We start from the raw sequence: 23,164 nt of genomic DNA on the forward strand, positions 1-23,164 counted from the left end.
ACGTTTTAGGCATTCGACTCAACGGCATGGCCAAATAGCTCATCGAATCTTTAAACTGTACTTGTCCCACTTGCAAGAAAATGATTTTGGCTCCGTTCAAAGTGACTTTAGGACCTTCGGTGCCATGTTCCGTATAGTATCTCAAAAGAAACTGTCCATCGTATCCGGAGAAATTGTGAGCCATCACTGTGGCATGGCGATGACAATCTCCGTAACGTTCGATGTCCTCTTGGCTCCACGTCTTGTCGATGGGGTCTAAGACCCATTGGGCAAAATCGGCTACCGTGTCCGGTCCTCGACAGATTTTTTCACGTCCTCCAGGAATCTTGCTGCAGTGAGGGCAATGACTGAAGATAGGTTCTTGATTGCACTTCTCGCACGCTCGATGAGCCACGCAGAAATTAGGAATGTGAATACCGGTCTCTTGCATGCATTCGAAATCAAAAAAGATGAAATTGCCTTTCTTCTTGTAACCGTCCTCTTTCTCTGGTGGGGGCTGGTATTTTTGCACGTAGCATTCGTGTTCCAAGTCCACGATGTGGTGACAAATGTGACATTTTTTCTTTCTGAGCATACGTGTGTCTTGGCATTATTGGTACGTAGGCCTTGTCCACACGTAGGGCACAATCTCAGCAGTTGACAAGCACATTTCTGCTTTGAACCTTGCGTCTTCAGATGTTGTTGGTAACAGGCAGGGCTGACAAACGTGTGCAGACAAGCAGGACAATGTACTCTTTCTTGTCCTTCGCTCAGACAGGGTGGAGAGGCCAAACATCCTGAGTATTTCCATCCGCAATGTTTGTGTTGCTCTCGATTATTATAACCATAGTCACATTTCTCACAGTAATATTTGTATCCCAGGAATCCGGTGATAGTGGTAATGGTATCGAAATGGTCATCGTGATGATAAAGGTGAATGTATTTTCCATCCTTAAAGTCTTGGCATCGAAACAACAGAGGCCCGCGCACTTCTTGAGGGTGCACTTTCAAGGTGTAAAATGGAGCTAGGACATCTTGCAATGTTTGCATTTCAGGAATACCGATGGTGTGTCTTTGGACAGGTCAGCTTGTTGTAACAGGAGTTCTGCTTCACTTCGTTGTTTGGCTCGGTTCGATTTTCGAATGTTCTCCCAGGCTCTTTTCCATTCTACCGTGTCGTTCTTGTTGGCATAGGTTCGTCCTACCACGATAGCCCTGGCTAAACACATCTGGTCTTGAGGGTTGTGAATTCGGACGAGGCTCGTTTTGGTGATGCGAAGGTCGTTCACCAATAACACCTTATTGCGTTGTCCGGTCCCTTGAGGAGGAGAGACGTGGGTCATGTCGAGTGTGGCTTTTCCATCGGTGATGTCAAACTGGTCATTGGATTGTTGCACGTGTTGAATCTTGTCCATGACTTTGGAAGCAGTCAATTCTGCAGGGGTGCTAAACTCGATCCAAACAGGGGATTTCAAACCGTCGTGTTGTATGGAAAGTCTCAAGCGATCGTCTTCTTTGGGTTGACATTGTCGCTTGAGTGTGGTGAGCAAAGAATCCCACACCCCGGTGATGAACCCTTCTGCTTTCTCTAACGGTACTTCGGCCTTGAAATCTTTAAACTTCACCGTGTATTTGTAAGCCGTGGTTCTAAATTTTCTAGAGGAGCGCTTTTCCGTCTCTCGAATGGAATAGTACTTTTCAGGGTTGACTAAGGGTGGTGAACTTTGTTTAGAGGGTTCGGATTCTGGTTCACTCATGTCCTCTTCAAAATCACTGGCATGAATTTGTGCCAAGACTTCAGCCCTGGTACGAGGCGATAGATCACGTTTCTGCCTCTTACTTTCTTCTTCTTCTTTCTTCTCGAATGAATAGGATCGTTTCATCTTGAGTGCAAAACGTCAAATGACTCAAGTTTAAACACCATAGACTAATTTATAGTCATGGCAGACCAGCGTATATAAAAGGGTGTGTGTCTTGTCCTTTCACTATTCATTTCACTCTCTAACCGAGCACAACGATGGAAGAGACTACCCAGATGGAACGTTTCATCAGAGCGTTGCGAGGGGTCATTTGAAAATTTTCTTCAGACCAGCCGACGGACTGCTCTCCTTCTTTTCGGGATAAAAGTGAAGATACTTGCTATATCTGTCAGAAGAAAGGGCATTGGTCTTCAGAGTGTCGAGACCGTCAAAAAAGAAAAACAGGGGTTAAAAGAGACAAAAGTCAAGATACCTGTTATTATTGTCAAGAAAAAGGACATTGGTCTCCATATTGCCCAAAAAAGAAACAAGAGGAGTCAGAAGAAAAGAGGGATTCTTCTTCAGAAGAGAGGGATTCTTCTTCAGGCCTACTTCTGGGCTGCGTACTGTTGATGATGATGATGATTTGGTTGAAATCACTAAGGGTGGTACGGTAGGCTTAGTCACAGGGTTGACGTGTTTAGCTCGGGAAGGTCGTATTCTCTTCGGTCGTAATAAAGAAGTCTGATACATTTGTTTCAGACTTCTTAACTCCACTAAAATGTCCAACAGTACCGTGACCGTTTGATTTTCACCCTCTTGTTTCTTTGCTGCTACTTCTTCTTGTTGTTTTTTTCTTACCTCTTCTTCTTGCTGCTGTTGCTGTAGGAGAAAAGCTTGTTCCGCTTCCTTTTGTCGTTGTATAAATTTCTCCAATTCTTCTTTCTGTCTCTGTCTAAAATTCTCCACTTGCGGTAATGAAGGTGACGAAGGTTCCGGAACAAATTCTTGCGAGGTAAGAAAATCCACAAAATCCCAATTTACCTCTTCTGAAAGTAAGTCCGGGTTTCCTTGGACGGTCTCCACTGCTGGTGCACCCCAATGAATCGTTTTCTGAGTTTCCGTCATGTTGAATCACTGTCGCATAGATTGACTGCACACAGGCGCTAGCGAATCGATATAGACCAAGTGACGTCACAGACTGCTCTCTTCGGATTGGATGCGGGCTGACTGAATTTTGTAACGCGTGTTTGGATTGGTCAATGAACTCAATCTGTTTCAATCCTTCCTCTACCTATAAATAAGCGCAGTTCACAGCATTAATTCACCTGTTCTCGTCGCCTCAAGATGTGGAACACAGTCGAATCATCCACCCTTGTGTCTTCAATGATGTTTAGGACGGACATGCTCATGTATGTCCGATCCAAGTGGACAGTTGTCCACAGGTCAGACACCAGTCTGTGGATACGAAGAGTCTATGTGGAAAGACAAGGTTGCCTCAAGAGGGCTCTGATTTATGGCCCTACACTAAGACGCAGCTTGAGGACAAGAAGATGCCGCAGATGCCCTTTATGTTAAGGGCATATTAACATAAATCCAAAGGCCCTTTTCAGGGCCACTCATAGGTCTCGAAAAGAGATTGACTTTCTATTGCCTACCCCTTTTTTATTTTTTATTTTTTTAATTTTTTTAAAAAAAAAATCCCATGTTCAATTGCCTTTGTCCCTAGAATGGATATTTTTTTCTCCAATGATTCAATTGCCTTTGTCCCTAGAATGGATATTTCTTTTCTCCCATGTTAAATTCCCTTGTCGCCAGAGTGGATGCCTTTTTTTTTCCAATGTTAAATTTATATAGTCCCCAGAGTGGATATTGCTTCCCATGTTAAATTTACGTAGTCCCCAGAGTGGATATTGCCTTTTTAACATGGAACTCCCCTAGTCCCTAGACCGTCCCACCTTACTACTCATGGTATGAAGTATAAAAAACCCAATAATTTTAAATTTAAGAAAGTTTAATAAATGTATTCTTGAAACAAGCAGTGCCGATTCACACAGTGCAGCGTAAGAGGGGGGCAATTGAAAATTGTTTAGCTGGCTTAGCGTGAGACGCAGAATACACGAGATTGGGATGTTGCGTTTCGTTGTTGCGGGTTTCATTTTATTGACCGACTGCCAAGCCGCCGGAATGTTGCGTGACCTACTGCCTGAACGGTACTGTAGTATTCTGTTTTAAGTCCACGCATTTATGTATGTATGTATGTATGTCTCTATACATGTGTCTGTGTATCCCTAAAGTCACGCTTATTCAAGTCAGTCCCTGATGTTCCGCCTGATTCAGGTCAGCCCCTTGCAACATTGCTGCTAGTGTCCAGTACTGTTAAGTCACCCACCTGTTCCATTCCTATTGTCTGTATACAGTCCCAACCTTTTGTCGCTATACAGGCCCAAGGTGTTCAAAAAAAGGTTGTCGCTATACAGGCCCGGGTGGTGGTCTTGTAATGCAAATTCACATTGTCGCTATATCCCCCATTCACTACCAGCAACATTGTTTTGTCGGAGAATATTACCGCGATGGCTCTGTACAGCCCACCAGCTGGCAGTTCACTAGTCCAGCAAGTTGTTCTCCACCTTTTTTGTTTTGTTTGACTGGCCGCCAGTCAAACAAAACAAAACAAAAAAAACGGTGGAGAATAACTTGCTGGTCTAGCAGTGCACCTACTCGAGCTCGAACGTGTGCATCAACGACAGATTACTTCAATAAATCCAAATGTTGCAGCAAGAATTCATTTGTTATACAGTGTACTTTGAGGTATTTATTTCGCATCGTTTTCAAATCTGGTGTCACAGAGACCTCTCATGGACAAAAAAAAACGATGTGTTTTTTTTTATATTTACCTGCCTACGTGCAGGATATTTAACCACCTTCGAAGCTGCATTGTACTCGACTGGTAACTATTTTTCTCATATCCATGTAGTATAAATTACATTGGGGTCGGGGCTGAAAATGGTTATATTTGTTGAATCAAATGTTATAACCAAATCTAATTGAGATAAATATTTTCGTTAAAATCATTCTTGAGCCAAAATGAGGGTCACGTGTATTTTTTAAATAAGTATTATAGTATTATTTTTCTTTCTTTTTACATATATTGCCTATCATATGTTCTAAAGTGACACACATGTACCTTTCGATAAATAATTATGTTTACGTTTGAATGTACACTCATTCAGGTCAGTAATTGTGGTTTCTACCAAAATGCACGTCTTCTACTTCGTCGTCTTCTACTTCTTCTTCTTGTTATTGTTATTATTATTATTATTATTATTATTATCGCCAGATTTTTAAATGTTATCAGTAAAACCATTTCTTATCTTTCTTGTAATACTTAACTGCTTCTTTTGCCTGTTTATTTCTTTTCGTTAGTTATTTATCTATTTATCTTTCCTTGTTTTGTTTTGTTTTCCTCCATTTTTTCCATCGGCTACTCACTTCCGCAAGTAAAAAAAAATATTTATACTGTGAAAATAATACAGATAAGATACCAGACTAATGAGATTGTAGGAGTATTTCGGTTTTCTTCGGCGAAGTTTTCACAGCTGTACAGAAGTATGGCGTCTCCCACGACTTCAGGTTCATTTTTTCTACATACTAAATACATTTATTTTTCATGTAAAAATTAAATTGTGCAAGATAATGTTGGCGAATGCATAAAACAATCGACTTGTACCACATATCAGAAATTCATCTTTTTTTACTTCAATTTTTTAATAGACCTGTTGCATAGTTGAAAAGAGTTGTTGGATAACCGTTCTCTCCAGTTCGCCACTGTACTCGTGTAGACTTTTCTTTGATTTTATCTTGATAGTCACTAATATTAACCAACGTATTTGTTCTGATTTGAACGAAAAATAAGACCAATGTCATTTTGTTTTGATGTCGACTATAGTCTGACAATACAAACCCGTTTGTTTGTACCCCCCTACCTATTTAAATAATGGAAACCTTTAATGTGATAAAAAGTGCAAGGAACTTAGTCAATTCATTCATTGATTTATAGTTTCTAACTTGACTGTGAGTAGAGTGGCCCTAACACCGTCATCTTATGCGCGTTTCATGCTTAACGGAAGTTTTCAGTGCAATTAACGGACATGCTATGATCCATTTCCAGTTTCTGGACAAGTCCATTTTCAGCAAAGGGTGTATCACGACTACAGACGTACATACATAAGTCGTCTGCTTCCGATATTTACAATGTCGACTCGAGCAAAGGAAAATGACAACTATGCTTTTCATGTGGATTTAGCAAGCGGTTTAATTTCTATATTCATTTATGCAGAGGGATATAATTCCAAACTCTCAACGTTATGTAATTTACGCAGTTATTCAGCAATTTGCCAAACAGGATGAACTACATCATTATGTTGTCTGATGGAAATAAACTAGGCTATAGTGTATGCAATATGACGCCGTGTTAGTATGGAAAGTCCGTTAAGCATGAAATGGTGCAGGGGATGTCAGCATTAGTCCATTCTGGTCACAGTCAGGTTATAAGTTATAAATCAATGATTCAATTGACTTAGTTCTGTGCACTTTTTATCACATTAAACATTCTTGTTTTTTAAATCGGTAGGGGGCTACAAACAAACAGGTTTGTGTTATCAGACTATAACAGAGTAACGAAAGTCAAATTTTCAGGAATAATCACACACAACTGGCAACCAATAATGAAGCTTTTCATCAAAGTAAAGTTATAACGTTTTTGCCAGATTTTACTTACTCTGATGACTTAATTAAAATTCTCACAAAAGACATGGACCTGTTTTCAAGTTTAGCTGGTCTACATTTCAGTTGGCTGGAAAGCGATGAAAGCCGGGAATGCCGAAATTGGGTTAAGTTGAAATAGTATTCTTTAACAAAATGAAAAAAAATATATAATGCCTACTGCATCTGTAAGCAATGTTTCGTTTTGTTCAAGAAACGTATCCCCCACATAAACCTACTTAAATATACTTTGGCATAGATCGACTACTGTCGCATTACAGCAAACTTAGTATAAGTTCAGGGAGGTCATTTTAACAGGATGATCTGAGTTGGGACTAGATTAGAGTGAAGACAACAAAAGCAATTATGTGCATGAGGTGTTTATTTATATTTTGATTGAAATAAGATTAAATCTAACACCATACTCAAGTGCATAAAATCTAGCAATGGATTTAAGAAAATGATGCACACTGAGTTAAACAACTAATATAAAGGAAAAATATATCGTACCTAACTGGAATGAATCATAAAATGTACCGGTAACTGAAATAAGTAATTAGCAAGAATTAATGGATGGAAATTATAAACAAATAGGATTGACTTATGGATCTGTCACCATCAGTGGTCAATATTTTAGAAACTAAACACAAAATAGGATTGACTTATGGATCTATCACCATGGATGGTCAACATTTTCGAAATTAAACACAAAATATTAGCTATGTTGCCACCAAGGGTATCAAATTATGGATTTACACAGCTGTGAGTGTGTTATGAACCAAGGGTGAATAAAGAATGGAATTTGTACAAGTACAAATATTATTTCATTCACTAGTAGGTTATATTGTCATGACTCTATGGTCAGTGTCGACATTATCTAGAATTGTTAGGAGATTGTGATTTTTGTTATGTAATCACTGCTTAGAGTGGGGAACATGCCAATCAGAGGTAACACAGGAAGGTATGAAACTGTTATGATGAAAGATTGTGTCTAATTTTTATGTTAATATTGAAAATGAATTTCATTTTATTACTGCTTGTTTGTTCAATGGAGAATTACAGAAAAATTAATCCACTTTTGTAAACAGAAATCCAAAATTTAGGTCTTTTTAATGCAAAATGATACCAGAAAAATTCTGATGACTAATTTAGCATTGTTTACTATAAAAGCATTAAGAACTAGAGAAGCCATTCTATCATCAACTCCTGCTACATAATGTGTGATAAATGTGTAATATACATTTATATTTCATCCATATAGAAATAAAATATAAGAGTTGATTACTTACATGTATAACATTTCCAATGGATCAGTGCTCAAAAATCAGATAGCACAGAGCACCTGTGCCCCCCAATGTTTTTTTCTTCTTTCTGTTACATACTTAAATACCTATTTATACCACATGATGTATGCATATCTTTCATGTGCCAGTGGCCTCTTTTACAGTTAAAATTATTATTATATACAATCATGAAATTTTTGAGTTTATTCACCTTGGAGGGTACATGGTCCGATGTAGGTACTAGTGACCTACATTTAACACCATTGATTACTTTAAATTTTTGCATTAAGCTTAGTATCTGTAACATAATTGTATGTACAATCATGAAAGTTAGTGAGTGCATTCATCTTGGAGGACATAACTCACTTGGACAAAGATAGCTTATTCAGTTCCGATCAGGCATGATATTTACAGGTGTTGGATTACAATTATGATTACAATTACAGTTTGTTTGGCACTGATGATTATGATTACAATTACACTTTATTTGGAAACCATGATTACAATTACGGGGGATGATTACAATTGCAATTACAGTCACTTTGTATTTGCTTGATTTTTATTTTTTTGTTAGGGCAGATATCGTAAATTGAATAACTAAAAAACAAACAATTTTGAATTGTTAGAAAATTAGCTTGTACATTGGCCACCTAAAATTACCCATTTCTTATTGTAATAGTCAACATTCATGGTTTTTTGATTATGGAAACTTTTATTATTCTTACAATTGTTAGGAGTATTATTAGTGGTTTGTTTTAGTTGTAATCATTTTTAATCACTGTGCAATTACACTGCCAATGAAGGACGATTACAATTAAAGAGATTCTGAAATCATTGATTATGATTACAGCTCACACTGTAATCGATTACAATCGATCATGATTGCAGTCGTAACCAGCCCTTTGCCTAGTTCCAGTAGCCCACAATGTTTTATAAAATTATCCTTTCATGATAAGACAAGCAAAACATGCTTACATCCTATGCATGATCTTTCCAGATTAAACTTTTAAATGATGAAAATGATATGCAAAATGTAATTAAATTTTAAACAGCAATGAATATCTATTTTGAACTGTTTCTGGCAATGAAAACATTTAAGGTTTATGTTAGTCAGCCAAGTTGCATTGGAAAGTGTTGGATGGCTGTTAGTGTAATGTATTTTTGGGGTTAAAGTCACCCCTATGGCAAATAGGATTTAATGTATTTTGAGGTTAAAGTCACCCCTATGGCAAATAGGATTTAATGTATTTTGAGGTTAAAGTCACCCCTATGGCAAATAGGATTTAATGTATTTTGAGGTTAAAGTCACCCCTATGGCCAATAGGATTTAATGTATTTTGAGGTTAAAGTCACCCTATGGCCAGTAGGATTTAATGTATTTTGAGATTGAAATATTGACAAAAGAGACTCACTTTATGCAAATATACAGTTTGTAATTTAATTCATAATTTTTTTGTTTGGAAAGAAAATTAATTCAGAAAATGTAGGTATTTTATATAATCAGTGCTAGATAAGGAATGTATACTAAAAAAATGAGAGCAAGATCCTAAAAGAAAAATTCCACTGAGCATCTCAGGTTAACCAGATATCGTATATTAATCTTTCCTTGAGTTATATGAGTACTTATAAAACTTTTATTGCATGAATGTACGTATCCAAGGAAAATATGATAATACAGTGGTTATAACAATGTTAAGTTGGCAAAACTATCAAAGATAATAAGATTATCTTTTTATAGCACTATTATTGCTTTTTACTATTATTTTCCATTGTCTGTCTAAAATGTTGTGTGTCCCTCCCCCTCCAAATATGGAGAGTGATTCCTGCTCTTGGGATCCTATGTGCAACACTGATATCTGTTGAGCAACAAAAATAAAATGCTTTTGGTTCATGCCTTTTATTGTGTACACTTTACCCATATGTAGGCTTTTTCTTAAAAAATGACATTTTTTCTTTTACAAGTAATTATTTCCAATCAGTCACCTTCATTGCTTTAAATAGTGTCTATAATATTCCATCCCACTTATGCTGGGTTAATAGCATGCAAAATAGTTTGTTTTCTGTAACCACTTTTCATGCCCATGTGACTATGTTTTTGCCTTTTGCTCAGTTTCTTTGACATCTATAGTCATGAAACATAATGGGTGTGTTCATCTTGGATGGTAATCAATAGTCATCACAGAAAAAGATGGTCACAGTAACCTTCTTTTCAAACTTGAATGGCTTTTCAATGTACATGTATTTCAATTAGGCTACAACAGGTGAGAAATTGCATTCTGCAGAATTTGTGTGGTTTGATTGCTGTCCATAATTAGTGTCAGTTATAATGAAGTCATCATAATTACAGATTTAATTCTATGTTGGATTACTTTATTATATGCTTTGTGATTGATCTGTTGTACTTCGTAAACCTAACAGTATTGAATGGACACATCATTCTTTATATTAACAGGCAGGAAGCAACTCGACTCATGATACTTTGATAAATTTCACTGCAAAGATAAAATTGTATCTCATCATAGTACACTTATATGGATGATGTTTGGTCCTTTCAAAACATCCAGTACTGTGCTGTGCAAATTTTCTGGAGAGATTATTGGTTTGTTTATATGGTACAGTGTAAGTAAGTGTTCTTACAGTGACTATATGCCATGATTTCAAGCATGAAAGGATCATCAGCAATTTGCCCCATTGGCACAGTTTATATTGAATGTGTCATCATTAAACATGGATCCTGCTCATGTCATACACAGAATGATGACAAATTTGGACTGTGTGCATACAATTAAATGTTTATATAATTTTAATACATTAGTAGGTTTCTTTATGCATTATAGTCAATTTGTTTGCTTAAAGTATGCAATCAATCTGCTAATTTAGGGTTCTGATTTAAGTTTAGTTTTATGCAAAACAGACAATAACAGCACAATTTTTTTAAATATTGGTTGAAGATATAATATGAAATGACTTTCCTCTCATATTTCCATAAAGTTAAATGTAGTGTTGGGAGTCTGACAGAATTCATTCTTGTCTTCATGATATTCTTCCAACAATAGTGCAATAGCATTTATCTCTGATTCCATTAGAAAAGTCCCTAACTTCCAGAAATGCTTGAAAATGTGCTGTTTTGATTCCCCAGTTTTTCAGATCTCTGTATCTATAGAATTTTAGGCTCTTATAGGACTGTAAGTACTGAAAGAAACACGCTGATTTTTTCAGGATGAAAACAGTGGCTAGCCATTGCCAGCACCATGTTACATGAGGCTGGAATAAAGAAAAAAATGATGCTATTTTAAGCTAAGATTTTTTTCTTCATTTAAACATAGCTTACCTGTTCTTTTGATCCAAGTTTTTTTTTTATTTCATGACAGTTACATCTATATAATTTCTGTATCTTTGTTTTCAGATATGTCCTACTGGATAAAATTCTTCAAGGATGCAGGCATTCCAGCGGGAGATGCAGCTAATTATGCAGTCATCTTCTCAGATAATAGAATATCGCGTGACATGTTAATGGATCTGAACAAGGATTATTTGAATGATATGGATATCACTATTTTGGGGGATGTTATATCCATACTCAAACATGCTAAATCTGTCTATACGCAGGTAAAATAAAATGGATTTTTTTAAAGGGTTAAATTCTATTGGGCTATTGTTAAGTTCAAGTCATTGTTGAGCTGTAAAGTATAATATTGGCTAGCGTGAAGCAGAGACTACGGTCAGTATTTTGCAGTGCAATAATACGGCTTATTGAATGAAAAAAGGCTTTAATTGTTTTATTACTTTCGTACTGTGAGTTTTAAATATCACTGTGAGCATGATACATTGTTTGATGTAGCTGAAATCATTCTGAATCACTTTGAGGACACCAATACATTTGATTACTGTTGAGAGTATAGGACCTGTACTGGCAATCAGTATTCTGACTAATTTATAACCTGTACTGCCAATCAGTATTCTGACTAATTTATAACCTGTTGTGCCAATCAGTATTCTGACTAATTTATAACCTGTACTGCCAATCAGTATTCTGACTAATTTATGACCTGTACTGCCAATCAGTATTCTGACTAATTTATAACCTGTACTGCCAATCAGTATTCTGGCTAATTTATAACCTGTACTGCCAATCAGTATTCTGACTAATTTATAACCTGTACTGCCAATCAGTATTCTGACTAATTTATAACCTGTTCTGCCAATCAGTATTCTGACTAAATTTTAGCTCACCTGGTGATAAGGCCATTGGAGCTTATGATATTTTCATTCATCGATCATGTGTCCACAAATTGTTATTTACAACTATTTCTCAAAAGCCACTGGACCCAATTGTACTAGGTTTTAGAAGGAGCATTCTGGTATTAAGGCCATTTAAATTTGTTCAATTGATGCTATCTCTCATTTCATTACTGTTTCTAAAATAGAAAAACTTTTAAATAACTTCTCAACAAAACTGCTCATTAAAAATTGACCATATTGGACAGAAGCATTTTGGTATAGAGAGATTTTAAGATTGTAAAAAATACAGTCAAACCTATTTTCAACAGCCACCAATGGAAAATGCAAAATGGCTTTTGTATACATGAGACCTCTGAAGGCAGGTTTAGCTCTCAAACTTCATGAAAAATGTATTTACTATGAACCAAATAGCATTAGCATTATTATTATTATTATTTCACACTTAATATTATTAGCAGTGGTATTATGCTCCCATGATGTACACACATTTAATTTAGCTATTTAGCTAAAAGAAAAATAATAAAATTTAGTAAAATAAGTTTCATTGATTGCATAAGGTACACTGAAACCACTTCTTGATTAAGAAACACCAGGATGCTGACCGTAGAAGACAGGTGACCACTAATTACATTTACATAGGAAATTTGCTGGGGAAAATGAAAATGTCTCTTGTGACCAGGTGACCATTGAACAAAGGTGACCATTAGAAAAGGTTTGATTGTATTGTCAATCCACCATCAAATATAGCAACTATAAAAACTTTTAAATATCTTCCCAAAAACCATTCAACAGACATTGACCAGATCTGAGAGAGAATCCTGGAATTGAAGGATTTCAGAAAAAATTTGCCAGTGATCCTGATGCCATAAAATGTAGCTGTTGTTACTAGAAATGAAAAAATCTTTTAAACTACTACTGAAAACTGTACAAATTGACCAAATTTCGTTGAGAGTAATATGACATAAATTACTTTCAGATTTATATCAGTGATGCCAGTAAATCATCATATATGACCACCAGTGATAAAAAAAATTCAAGTAAAATACTTCACACAATTTGTTGAGCAGAATTTGACCAAATATGACAGCAATCTGGCCTTAAAGGCTTTGATATAAAGTAATAATAATAATAACAATCACCTCTACTACTAAATGATCAAAATCAGTAATTATTACATGTATTATATTCATATTGTTCATAGAGATAAAGAACAAAATATTATGTATAAAAATAATTATGTTTTTATTGTATTAATATATTGGCAAGTTGATTTATTGATGGTGAAGTAAAATTTATTGGCAATTGGAAAAATACACATTTTTAAGTTTTGAGATTCCTATTTATAAAAAGTAAACAAAGAAACTGTAACATTTCTGAGATATTGTTCAGAAAAGTTTCAATGTTTAGTGCTTTTGACTTTTTAAAGGTAAAATATTTTAATATATTTTGTAACATTTTACACATTTCCCAAATTTTGACCAGCTTGCAATGCATTCATTTTTTTTTACTCGCCTAATCAAAGGTCATATGACTTAATGGCACTTGTCTGAATCCATCCACACTTGCTACAATTCTCAGAAACCACTAGTTCAGTTTGGATCAAATGTGGCAGGAATGTTTCTTAGGACAGTCTCTACTAAAAGTTTTGGGTTGGTAGCATTGTGTCTTCCATAGCAACTGTATGAAAATCTTCAACTTCTTCACCAGAATTACTGAACCACTTCTGATAAATATAGTAGGAATGTTTCTTGAATTATCAAAATTATATGAATTTGTTCCCCTAGCAAGAGCATAGCTTCCTTAATTACCAGGTGGAAAATCTGTTTTTAACTTCTCCAGAACAGCTGAGTCAGATTTGATTAAATTGGTAGGAATGTTTGTTAGACATGCTATTTTAAAACATTTTTGGGGACCACTTCGATGGCCTAGTGGTTAGAGCATCCACCTCAAATGTGGGAAGTTGCGGGTTCGAACCCTGGCCAAGTCATACCAAACACTTATGAAAATGGTACTAGTAGCTGTTTTGCTTGGCACTCAGCATTAAGAGATTTGTGTTAGGACTGGTCGGCCTGATGTTAGGATAATGTAACTGGGTAGGACATGATGCCCCAGTGCTAGACATCACTATAAACTGCCACACTGCAAACAATGTAGCAGTATGACTGAATTCTTTTAAAAGCTACATTCAGAATCCAAACACACACACACAATACATTTTCGGACATTGCTCTGCTATAATTTTTTCTACAGTTTATGTTTTCGGACACAATCTAGGAAGATCTGCTGCTTCGTTTTATTGTAAAATTCACAGCATGTTTACCATTAATTTAACTGATACAAAATTTGCTTAATTTGGTAGCCAATTATTTATTGTGATCATGAACTTCCATGAACTAATATAATTTAAATTTTTTAATCATATGTATTTATGTATGTATGTATGCAGATAGATAGATAAACATTGTTATGTTAAGCCATACACAATAAGTAGCAATATCAAAGAATGAAAAGAAATATGATTTAATGCTGTAATATATTTAAATATATTATTCAATATCAAGTAGCTTGCCCATAGCCATATTTAGATCCTCGGGCGAAAAGCCCTCAAATTCTTTATCACTATCATCATCCATATTGTTTAATTGTTTGTCATTTCTGAGTGCTAGACATCACTATAAACTGCCACACTGCAAACAATGTAGCAGTATGACTGAATTCTTTTAAAAGGTACATTCAAAATCCAAACACACACACACAATACATTTTTGGTGACTTTCCTAGCAACAGATTGATCAAGCTTTGTATGACTGTTCCTTATGGCATGTTTTATGACAACTATATTTGGGGTAATTCAGGGCAAATGGTATGGCTTCCATAGCAGTCATATATAAAATCTGTCATCTCCAGAATAGCTGAATAAAGTTTGATCAAACTTTGTTGAATATTTCTTAGAATAAGCTCTTCCAGAATTATTGGTGGGGTGACCCACTTGACAATCATTTGTCATCCCTGGCTCCCAGATGGAAACTTGTTCCCAATTTCTTCTGAAGAACAGCTGAGCCAATTTTCATCAGTTTTGGTGTTAATATTTCATAGGAAATGCTATATTAAAACTGGTATGGAATGGCTATCCTGGCAGTGGTTGTTTCCTCCATACAAACCATATGCAAAGTCTATTTAAAGCTTCTCCAAAATGGTTTAGCCAATTTTGATCAATCATTGTAGGAATGTATATGTTATACTTTTAAGACATCATTTCAGTTTGTTCTCCAGGATAATTCATTAAATTTGAATGAAACATAATATGTTTTAACATAATTTGCCATGGGTGGAACCCATAGCAATGCTTCTATAGCAATCAGGTCGAAAACCTGTTTTTAGCTGTACTGTTTATAGACCAGAATTATGGGATTTTATGTTTTGTCCATCATGTGTCTGATAGCACAAGTTTGTTATTTTGGCTCCTCATAAATTACTTGGAAGATTGTCTTGAAACTGCACACACACATACACATATGATTTAATTGGTCCTGAATGAAAATTTTGCTTCGAGGACATCTAATATGGCCACCTGAGCAGCCATCATGAAAATCTTATTGCTACTTTTCTTGAATAGATGGTCATATGAACATAGCGTTTTCAAAAAAAAGACTTCTTACGATGTCTTTGGTCCTTAATGAAAAAGGTGTCAATCTCATGTGTAAAATGGTCACCATAGCTGCCCTATAGAAAGCCTTTTCATTGCTACTCTTCCACAGTGGATCATATCAACATGGGTGTTTTATTAAAAGACTCTTATGATATGTAGTTGGTCATAAATGGTGCTGCTTGCACATCCAATATGGCTATCAAAGTGGCCATCTTGAAAATCTTGTTACTATTTCTGAATGGATGGTCATATTGATGTGAGTTTTTCACTAAAAGATTTCTTATGGTATCTACTTTGCTAAATAAAAATGCTGCCAGTCTGATGTCCAGTATAGCTGCCATGGCAGCCATCTTAACAAATCTTTAAATGAGAATGATGCTGATCTAACATGTTCTTCCACTGTCAGGCCTGTGAAACATAGGCTAGACAAGCGATCACTTTTCTAATGCTCTTGATGTAAATTAGATTTCAAGTAAATGTTGGTACGTCTATAGAGCACAATATTATCAAGATCTCAAATGAGTTAGATTATGAACAACCTGTGTAATTTTTATCCCTTTTTGTGTAAACTTGCCATGAACGTTTGTTTAGGAAGAGCTTTGCCAGTCTCTTCTTTATGTCTATGTACACATTTTTATTTTCAATCCTGGTACTTACATTATCATCATTCATCCTGTGTGTAATGTGGAGAGCATGTAGCAATGGCCATCTCCATTTGTATGTAAAGATTTTATTTAGCATTTTCTCTCTAGACTGGTATCTTCCAAATTTTTCAGGGAAGGCAGAGAATAGATATAGATAAGAAATGAATTAAATAATTAAAATAATGATGTTTAATTTAAAGAAGAAATTGTCAGTTTACAGATGGGAACACAAATTATTGAATATTTGTTACACCATATTGATGTCCTATTATGATGTTCTTGATGCTCTGTGATTTCAGGAGTCCCGTGACAAGGCCTTGAGAAATGTGTCCAGTACAAACAGTCCGACTCCCAGGAAAACCACAGGCAAGTGAACATTTGTACAGTTTAAATCCAAACTTAATTCATATCATTGTCTGCTGATGAGAGATTTTTCATTTTACATTTATCACAGATGATATGTAAATCAACTTTACACAAAGACTGTAGGCATCCCAGTTGGCCAAATGCTTTAAGTTGCTAGCCTTTACAGATCACTGACATTTCACCGCTGTGTTGGTTTGAGTCTTGTTCTTGACTAACCTGGGTTTTTTCTACCATATGCGGAAAAATAACATTAAACCCATGACAACAACAAAAGCAAATACTGTAAATAAGTTGATAAATCTAGTTGAAAATTCTGAAAAATTAATGTTTAGCCAGATTTGAAATTCTTCATGCACTGAAGAGGAGCCCAACTAGACATAAGAAGTTTTTTTTAGTGAAAATTCTATGTCAATATGATGATCCATTCAGGAGAAGAATGAGATTTTTAGGATGGTCACTGTACTGGCCATATTGGATGTGTAAGCAGCATCATTTCATTTAGGATCAACTACACATCATAAAAGAGTCTTTTAATGAAAACCTCATGTTGATATGATCCATTGAGGAAGAGGAGTGATAATTAGGTTTTTGATATGGCTGCCATGGTGACTGTGTTGGAAATGAGATTGGCACCTTTTTAATCTAGGACCAACAAGACATCATAAGACTTATATTGATAACCCCATGTTGATACAACCATCCTTTCAGGAGGAGTAGCAAAAACATTTTCATGATGGCTGCTATGGTGACCACATTAGACGTTTTGTAGAGAAATAAATAACTTGTTGGTTTTATTTAAGGTATATCAAGATTATCTAACTTAATATACAATAGGTGATGCTGAATGAAGCAACACTCAAAAGAATGTGCTCCAGCATCTTTTGTTAGTAGTGTGACATTTATAGCATCAACATGAATGGGGTTGGATGTGCAGACTTTTAAACGTATAGATTCATGTGGTTTTATTACGTGCGTTATGTATATCTGATTTAATTTAATTGTTTGTTAGTTTTAATTTTTTTATTCTATTACATGTTATAGTAATGTAATTTTGTTTACTGGAATTTGACATATTCCAGAAATTAGTTTGACCTGACTGTTTTTTTTCTTAAACACCAAATAATAGAACTTTGTATCTTTATGCTGACCTAGTTCCTGACCTTGATTCAAAATTAGTAACAGTCAGAGTAAACAACTTTTTTTATTCGTTTTTAATGTGTGATTTAAAGTGTGAAATCAAGGCTGTAATGGAGTACGTGATGTAAAGCTTCTAGAATGTGATCATGTGACCCCAGTCCGGGCACCTATTTTGTGAATGGTCAGGTTTAATATCGATGTTTTGAGAAAGAAAAAAAGTTGGGCTTTTAAACACTTAGATATCAAGGTGGGTTTTTTTGTGACCAGTTGGTGTTATGTTTTAATTTTTCTTCAAATTTTTTTTTATTCTAAGAGGTTAATTCTTTTCCCTGGAATATATTTTAGTGATTATACAGAATTCTTGGTTGAAGACATTTATTGAAATTTTATTCGGAATTCAGTCACCAGAATATTATTGTCCATGGTACGACAAAGAACTGTTGACAAATCAGTGCTATACTGACTACAGTATACACCTCTTCCTCGATAACTCACGCACAATGGGGGCCACAAACATAGACTGCATTATAAGCGATGGTGCAAGTTACCGAGGGACCTTCAGAAGTTTTTAAAAATCGCTTTGACATTGAGAAAACCGTGGGGGGTGCAGCTTTAGGAAACGGGGCTGTTTAATGACTGAATCCTCATTTTACAATCAAGTCTATAATACTTTTTAATCATGAGCTTTTTCTAATGAAGTTTTTCATGATTCTGTTTAAATAACATTTATTTTCCAAATGTCCAACATGTGAGAAATCATTCCAACTGGTTTCAACAACCATCACGTGTATGCAAAATATATGTGTATTACGTTACTGCTTTTAGTTTTCTTGATGAGTCTGGTTTAATAGTAATCTGCCAAAGCATTAGCCCATAGAGCAGGGAACTAGACTAACTGTTACCCATAGAGCAGGCAACTAGACTAACTGTTTCCCATAGAGCAGGGAACTAGACTGACTGTTGCCCTTAGAGCAGGGAACTAGACTAACTGTTGCCCATTCAGCAGGGAAGTAGACTAACTGTTGCCCTTAGAGCAGGGAACTAGACTAACTGTTGCCCATTCAGCAGGGAAGTAGGCTAACTGTTGCCCATAGAGCAGGAAACTAGACTAACTGTTGCCCATTCAGCAGGGAAGTAGACTAACTGTTGCCCATAGAGCAGGGAACTAGACTAACTGTTGATACACCACCAAACAAGATTCCTTTTTTTTAAAAAAAATAAGCGATATTTATTTCATGAGACAATCATCTACGTTGAAACTCAATTTTTATATTGTTCAATTAGTACAATATTGATGTCATGATTTCATTGGAAGTAATAATGAAATTTCTTGTCATACTTGAGGAAGTACTAGTGCAAGAATTCTCTGAAGCTCGCTTGCCCACAGTGGTCCGTATCCATGAAATCAAGCTCTTATTTTACAAAGTATTCTCACTTGGCTGCCTTGTTATCTTTGACCACAGTTTAGAAAGGGTTGGTTAATTTAAGGTAGTTTATGTTACATACACGATAACATTTATAACAGTGTTCGATTGATCAAATGAAGTAAGTTCACCTGACGTATGACCAGGGCCACTAGATTTTAAGTTTGTAGGATTTTTGTGCCATTTAACTTTTCTTTTCTTTTATTCCATCTCCTTTTTTGATTCAAAAGACATAATTAACCTGATAATACAAAGGAGGCCAGCTTTTAATTCAGTGTAACAATACAACAAGTACTTCCACAAGTAAGTTATCAAAACACAGTCGGCACTTAATTAGGTTCTCTGAGAAATGCTAGCAGACATAGCCGTTATAGTAGATTGATGCAGTTTATGTTTAATTACAAGAGGACAGAACTAGAACTAAAGTTTCAACTGGTAAAAAAGTCATTTAATTTGTATTTATTTATTAAAGTACTGCCTGCACTCGGCGTAAGTGACATTTTCATTGATCCAAATTTCCTCACATATCGTTAATTGCAGTGTACTAGGAATGTTGTTTGGCAAGAAAATGTAAAAAATTGTATGACTTATTTTAAATCTGATATTTCATAATGTTGATTCAAATTTCCAGGTCCTCTCTACTGTTTTCGGCGATAAAACGAGTGATATATAGAAGTTTCCGTTACCAGTTTTGATCACAATTTTCTTCAAGTTTAATAAATATGGATCAATTTTTGGGGTATCTTCTGGTTTGAAAAATGGGATCCATGCCTGACCTGGCGTTATAAGAGGGTTCATGAGTTATCAGGTCATGAGTTCTTGAGGGAGTGGTGCACGTCATTGCCTTCCATTTTGGATTTTCTTCGGGACTCGAACTCAAATTCATTAGAACATTTTATTACTAGGACTAATAATTTATAATTATTGGATTATTCTTGGATTATTTTTGGATTTGATTCTTAAAACCGTAAGTTCTTTTCCTCATTTGTACCTTGTTTTTCTAGGGAAGTAAATTATTTGTTAAATTGTACACGGCTTGTTGTCTTCACTCTTTTCTTGTTACTGTTTATTACTCAATTTAATGGAACAAATCAATCTTGCTTTTATTGGACAGGAAAATGGTTCATTTATACGTACTCTGTGCACTAAGTACATAGTTGGTGAATGTAAACGGACATCGCCTACAGCTATTAATTGTAAAACAACCACAACAGCATGTATTACTTACAGTAGAGATGAACTCCTATTACTCAGTAGAGATGAACTCCTTTTACTCAGTAGAGATGAACTCGTATTACTCAGGAATCATAATCATACTCTCAGAATGTTACCAGGAAGAACATGTGTCAGCATAAGAGAATTCAGCCTGAACAGGACAAGAAAGAGAGGATCAAGAGGGGGTAGGAGAAAATATCAGATCAGCAAACCCAGCCGATTTCATAAAACTAATGCTGATAAAAGGATCAAGAAGAAAAATTGTTCATATTACTACTAAATACTGATTAAGAACCAGTCTAAAAAAAGATCTTAGCATCAGACAATGTTTTGATGAATATGAAGCTGCTATAACCATCTTGACAGAAACATTGTTAAATCATTAACCCCAGGAGGTTTTTGTCGTTTTCGCATGAAATGCAAGTAAGAAACACATTTTGTGGGCTATTTCTGAATACATTCTAATACATTGAGTTCCAACAGATTTTCCATTAGCCTAATGCCTTGTAATAGAAACATCATTTTCCATTGGTCATTTTGCTGGCACATAAGTAAAAGGGTAAAAGTTTTTTCTTCTTCTTTTTTGCTTAACGAACCCATCATTTTCATATCAAGACTACTCTTTATTTCAAATGCCCACCTCATCCTACTTTGTGCAAAGGTTCACCTGTCTGTGTGCAGTTCAGACTGGTCTGCCTTAAATCTGAGGTCAAAAAGTCTAAAATCTGGACACAAAATCGGATTCCAACCACGGGCAGATTTTGGGTGAGAGAAAATAACGGGTAAAGAAAAGTTATGTTGTTCCCTCTGTATTTTGTAGTGCAACTAAAATGTCGAGATTATTTGGTTTCTTTGTAGAGCTACATCTAACTTTTGACTTTAGTGTATCATACATGACCTTGACTCTTCAGAGCTCTGCAGTAGGCTACTTACTACCTCCTGCCATGTAAATGCGGTGCCAGGGGTTAATGAGTTAATCAGTGTTCATTTTGTGCTGCTCTCTCTCTCTCTCTCTCTCTCTCTCTCTCTCTCTCTCTCTCTCTCTCTCTCACAAGACAGCATTGTGAAATATATGTAACTTGAGAATCTAATAATCAAGACCTTCATTCAATAGCTGAACTATTGTGGAAATCTCTTTCTTTTTTTCTTGTCAGTTTCGTTCGTTTTCTTTCATTTTTACAGAGCTAGTTTCTGAGGTAGGCCAGTGAACATATAAAGCTTGTTCTTTTTTTTATTTTTCCTCAAACATTTGACAACACAGAAGTTATAATATTTTAAGATTGTTGCTGAGATATGTATTTTATTGCAAATATATTTGGCAGGCTGCAATTAATAATTAATTTATGATCAGTGAGAAATATTTATGTTAATTTTTGGTAATAATGACTTTCAGGCCTTTCAAATATACAGCTCCACTCAAAATAATACCTGACAACCAAAGTGTCACTATCATACATGTGTACTGGGCTCAAGAGCCCCATCCAGTGTTGCAGGCACACATCTCTGTTCATACTGTTGTTTATTTCTGCCTGCCTCACTTGGTGGTAAAGATCAAGGAGCTCACATGGCTTTGGTAACACACTGGCATTCTAAGCTGATGTTTCATTACCATACATAACCAAACAATAGTACTCATCACTGTTTTGTCGAAAGAATACCCAGGCTGATTGCTGTGATAATATTGTTCAACCTCATGATATTACATTAAAATAATTCAGATGTAGAATGTTACAGAATTAAATGTCTTTGGTTGGCCATTGACAGTTGTGCTCAAAGTAGCTGAACATTAGAATACGTATTATAAATAAGATTTTAAAAGGACTTGTAAAGAAAGATATTCTAAAACTGTATGTGCTGTCATATATTAAAGTATACATTAATTATAAAAGTTATTAAAGAATCGTTGTTGTTGTTGTGGGGTTTAACGCCATTTTTCAGCACACAATAGGCTATGCATGGTGGCCAGTATTAATGGTGGAGGAAGAGCCCAGGAAAACCCCAAGAAGAACCACTGACCTACGAGAAGCTACTGGCAAGCTATCTCACATACCCACATTGGCCAAATCCTAGACTCGAACACACGCAGACAGAGGTGAGATGGCAGTGATCCGTAACAGCGAGCGCTTTCGGCCACTCGGGGCCCTGCTATTAAAGAAATCAAAGACATAATGTATCCGATAGTATTGATATGCATTCAGTTTGCATGTTAATAGCTAGTAAAGGAAAGTTAGACATACCTAGATTTAGTAGTGAAGCTGGCAAAGATAAAATTTTATGTAGTATGAGTCTAGAAATAACCCAAAAAGTCTTTAAATCCATGAATTAAAACCCAACTATTTCAACAGTATTTTTTTTTGAAAGAAAAATTTACATTTGTTTCATTTTATATGATGTGATGAAAAAATAGGATCCACTGCAGTTGATGACAAACCTGCACATGGATTTTTTGTCAGTTATTACATTTGCAACACGTGTAGAGATACATGTACTTGTATTCATTTAATTTATTCTTTCAAGCAACAGTAGTTGCTTATAGAGATGTTTACATAAAAATCTGTAAGACACTATCTGCCTTTCAAAAATTTTCAGATAAGAAAACTAGTGTTCCACTTGTTTGACTTCATTGTAGAAACAGTATTCTCTCCACACTAAAACATGACCAATATAATTGTTCTTCATTATGATGATTAGTATTTTACTGTCATAATTAAAACAGCGTGAT

General features: G+C 35.4%; 1 protein-coding gene across 2 annotated transcripts in view; it reads left to right on the top strand.

The window, feature by feature from the left end:
* Positions 1–5,230: 5,230 nt before the first annotated feature.
* Positions 5,231–23,164, top strand: part of LOC149805744 (uncharacterized protein C19orf47-like) — a 70,271-nt gene continuing 52,337 nt past the window's right edge. For both annotated transcript variants that reach the window (XM_089950414.1, XM_089950413.1), the window contains exons 1-3: positions 5,231–5,351; positions 11,172–11,374; positions 16,600–16,666. In XM_089950414.1, the coding sequence (XP_089806540.1) occupies positions 5,330–5,351; positions 11,172–11,374; positions 16,600–16,666 (292 nt within the window). In that variant the 5' untranslated portion in view covers positions 5,231–5,329. The remainder of the gene's footprint in view (positions 5,352–11,171; positions 11,375–16,599; positions 16,667–23,164) is intronic.

The sequence above is a fragment of the Sinohyriopsis cumingii genome, chromosome 2 (assembly GCF_028554795.1).
Source record: "Sinohyriopsis cumingii isolate HCF-2022 chromosome 2, ASM2855479v2, whole genome shotgun sequence".
Taxonomy (NCBI): domain Eukaryota; kingdom Metazoa; phylum Mollusca; class Bivalvia; order Unionida; family Unionidae; genus Sinohyriopsis; species Sinohyriopsis cumingii.